This window comes from Arachis stenosperma, chromosome 3 (genome assembly GCF_014773155.1).
Source record: "Arachis stenosperma cultivar V10309 chromosome 3, arast.V10309.gnm1.PFL2, whole genome shotgun sequence".
In the NCBI taxonomy this organism is placed as follows: domain Eukaryota; kingdom Viridiplantae; phylum Streptophyta; class Magnoliopsida; order Fabales; family Fabaceae; genus Arachis; species Arachis stenosperma.
The window spans coordinates 158272820-158276515 of record NC_080379.1 but is presented as its reverse complement, the minus strand read 5'-3'; the positions used below and the strand labels follow the sequence as shown (position 1 = coordinate 158276515).

At 39.3% G+C, this 3696-nt stretch overlaps 1 protein-coding gene across 1 annotated transcript; it reads right to left on the bottom strand.

Moving 5' to 3' along the window:
• Positions 1–1884: 1884 nt before the first annotated feature.
• LOC130969823 (ribulose bisphosphate carboxylase/oxygenase activase, chloroplastic) lies at positions 1885–3494 on the bottom strand. The gene has a single exon (XM_057895720.1). The coding sequence runs from the start codon at positions 3399–3401 to the stop codon at positions 2070–2072; it is 1332 nt and encodes a 443-aa protein (XP_057751703.1). The 5' UTR covers positions 3402–3494; the 3' UTR covers positions 1885–2069.
• Between the last annotated feature and the right edge of the window lie 202 nt (positions 3495–3696).

Sequence of the window (3696 nt, the reverse complement as noted above, 5' to 3'; positions counted from 1 at the left end):
TCTATTAAAAAAAAAAGCAAAAAGCCCAAGTTACAAACACCCAAACCGAGAACAACCAAAAAACAACACGAGGAAAAAATATCCACAACAAAACATATAAAGCTTGCTTGTCACCCAAAATATGGAGACAAACAAGTTTGGGGGCTATGACGTGTACCCCTAAAAACTCGGCAACTATCCCTTCACCATAACTGACCAAATATTTCGGAACTAATGACAGACTCCAAACGTAACTTGATCACAGTTACGCACAAGTCAAGTATTATTTTCATCTCGTTATTAACAACAGCATTCGCTAGGATATCAGAACAAACACAAGAAGGTGAGCCCTCCACTGGTCTATAAAAACAAATCAAGAAACTCATATGGAGTCAGGTCACAATCACTCTCATATTTTCTTCATTATACCGTTTATATATCTCTTACTAACTTGAGCGTCGGAGTGCTTTTTGCAGGTGCTCCCACCGCCGTGTTTCACAGTGCCGAGATTCTCTTATGACATTGCTCCCTGGACGACGTATAGTTCTGCCCAGAAATTAAGCAGCCACCAAAGGAGTCATATACCTCGACTCAACCAGAACGAAACACTTTTGATGTCATAATTATTTGTAAGGTTATTTGTATAAATAAAAGAGGGGGGTTATTTTTATATAAGCAAAATTAAATTAAAAAATATTAAGATTTGATCAAGAATAAAAATATAATCTTTTTGTTAGACCTATTCAATAAAAGGCTAGTTTTAATTTTGTTTTTGGTCAGTAATAAAAGGCCAGTTTATTTACCGTATGTTGGACCTATGAAAAACTAAAATAAAAAATCAACACGGCAGTTTGCGTTGCATTTGGGTTAGGTCCATTCAAGTTGCGTATTTTTTAAATATTTTACAAGCAGAATGGTCAATCTATGGATCAAAGGCTAATATCCATATTATTTTATTTTTAAAAGACTTGCAGTATAAGTTCTTTTTTTTTTTTTTGGCCTTGACTTGCAGTATAAGTTCAAAAGAGGGACTTTCCCTTGACCAGAAAAAAAAAAAGAGACTTTCAATATGGATCATTCGTTTCCAGTCTAAAATATAAACAAATGAATCACTCATTTATTACGAGGACATATATGGTTTGGACTTTGGACCCACACACTCGTTCTCTGGTTACCATTTTCTTTCAAATGATATATTCTAAGTTCTAACAGATTTTCTTAAAGTTCAATCATAAAAATATTGGATGAGAAAAAATAGTGAAAAAAAAGGTATCAAAGCAATTAGGATAAAATATTTGGAGGATTACTTTTGATAATCATAAAAAATAATTAATTTAAAATTAAAATTTATATTAAAATTGATAATTAAAATGAGATCGATTTTATTTTAAAGAGATAATATCGTCTTGTCGAAAAATTAATAAAATTTTATCAGTTATATAATTATTTTGATAGAATAATTTAAAATAATATAAAATTTGAATTGAATTAAGACCAAGTATTAAAGTAATAAATTTCATATTAAAATTTAAATTATTATTTATGATATATAATTCCAGAAATGTTTATGTTGCCTGTTATATGACCCAAAATAAAATTAAAATAAAACTAACGTCGGATTTGTTGTTAGCTAACTAATAATTTTCTGTTATATCCATCTAACATTTAAATCAATTTCAATAAAATATTAGTGTTAGCATTTCCCTTTTCCTTTTCGTGCTTAAAAAACAAGCTGAGTATATGTAACTAAGCAGCGTTACTTCCACATGCGTTTGATAATCACAGCGATGTTTGTTTGAAATTAGAGGGAAGAAACTCGATAAGTTTAGCACGCAGTGAATTTGAAAGAAGATATCTGTTCCAAATGAATTCGATATGTAGAATAGAGTAACATAGGCAGAGAAATTAAAGAGAAGGGCAGAAAAGTGGATTTCAGTAACATGGTAGACAAATATAACTCAAAATTATAGAGGACAGGAATCCAGAATATAAAAGAGGATAAGAGAAGAGAAGAAAAATTATTGTACACTTAGCATGTTGTTGTTCGTGCACGTAATAACAGAAACGAAAACGCTAAGAAACATGATGAATTATGTCTGGGCGCCGAAAAAGGCTCCACTGTTGATGGCATCTGCATTGGCGTCACCAAGAGCAGCCTCATTCAAGTACTTGTCAGCCAACTGGACTCTCTTCACGTTCTCCTGTTCTTGCACAAGCATGTTTCCGTACTCCAACAGCTTCTCCAGTGTCATCTTTGGTTGCTCAAATGTTGGTGGTCCTTCCTTTGAGTTCACAAGCTTCTTTCCAACTCCCTCCACTCCAACTCCTGAGATCCACTTCCTAACTTCGTCGTCGTACACTCTCGCCCGAAGTGCACCGAAGAAATCAATGGATTGGCCGGGGAAAGTGTCAACAAGCTTGACAATGTCCTCGGCGGGAACATTGTCGGTACGGAAGATACCGGTGCAGACACCAATACGGTCTTCCCTTGTGGGAGCCCAGTAGAACTTCTCCATACGACCGTCACGGATAAGAGGAGCGTAGAGAGTGGAGAAATCGTTTCCGGTGACGATGATGGGGACACGTGCGTTCTCTTCCTTGTTGTACATACCGGGGAGCTGCACGTTGGTTGGGTTGTCAGCAATGTTCATGAGGGTGGCGTTGACCATCTGGTTGTTGACTGTGTATTGGGTGGTTCCGCCCATACGACCAGCTCCTGCGTCAAGATCGTTGATGAAGAGGCAGCACATCTTCCCCTTCTTGATCATGTCTGCCGCCTCACGGTATCTCTGCCTGATCAGCTTGGCCGGCTCTCCTGCGTTTCCACTTTCCAACTCTCCAGCACTCATCATGATTGGGTTGATTCCCATCTTGGCAAAAACAAGTTCACATTGGAACGACTTTCCTTGACCCTTGCCTCCCCAGATACCAAGAATGAGAGGAACCTTGATGTTGGGGAGGGTCATGAAGTTCTTGGTGATGTGAACAACAAGCTTGTCCATAAAAGCAGGGGCAATGTAGAAGCCATCAAGCATGTTGTCAAGGTCGCCGTACTGGCGAAGCCCCTGGCTGAGGTACTCATAAGAGCTCATGACAGCGTAGTGAGTTCCGGTTTGCATAGGGGCTTGGAAAAGGCTGTCGACCATACCCTTCCCCCTCGTGATGTCTTGCTGATCATCCGATATATCGTATGCCAGACCCCTCCATCTGTCTCCATCTGTCTGGCTCTCCTCGTCTATCTCTTTCTCCGCCACAATCTTCAAGCATCCAGGGCTCAACTTCATGTTTGGGATTCTCGACTGAACCTTCTTCAAGCTGCTTCCCAAGAACGCTGAGCTTGGAACCGAGCTTCCTCCTCCTGATCCATTGAAGCTCAGTAGGGTTCTGTTCACAACTCCGACTGTGGAGACGGAGGCAGCCATGGCACTCTTGTAGCAAGCGATTAGCAAAGAAAGGGAAGAGTAGGGAGAAAATGCAGAGGAAGCCTACCACTGGGAGCAGAAATGATGCAGGGCTTGGACTTATAGCAGTCGCCTCGTTGAGTGTACACAAATTCACATCCTCAGGATTGGTGGTTAGGATCTCTAACGTCCACACAACCAAGATTACGCACCCTGCCACGTGGCAAACATATATTGCTTCAAGTTCTTCATCACACTCTATTGGCCCAACACTTTGAGGTTGCCATTGAATCTTTTCCCTAATCCACCAATGCTG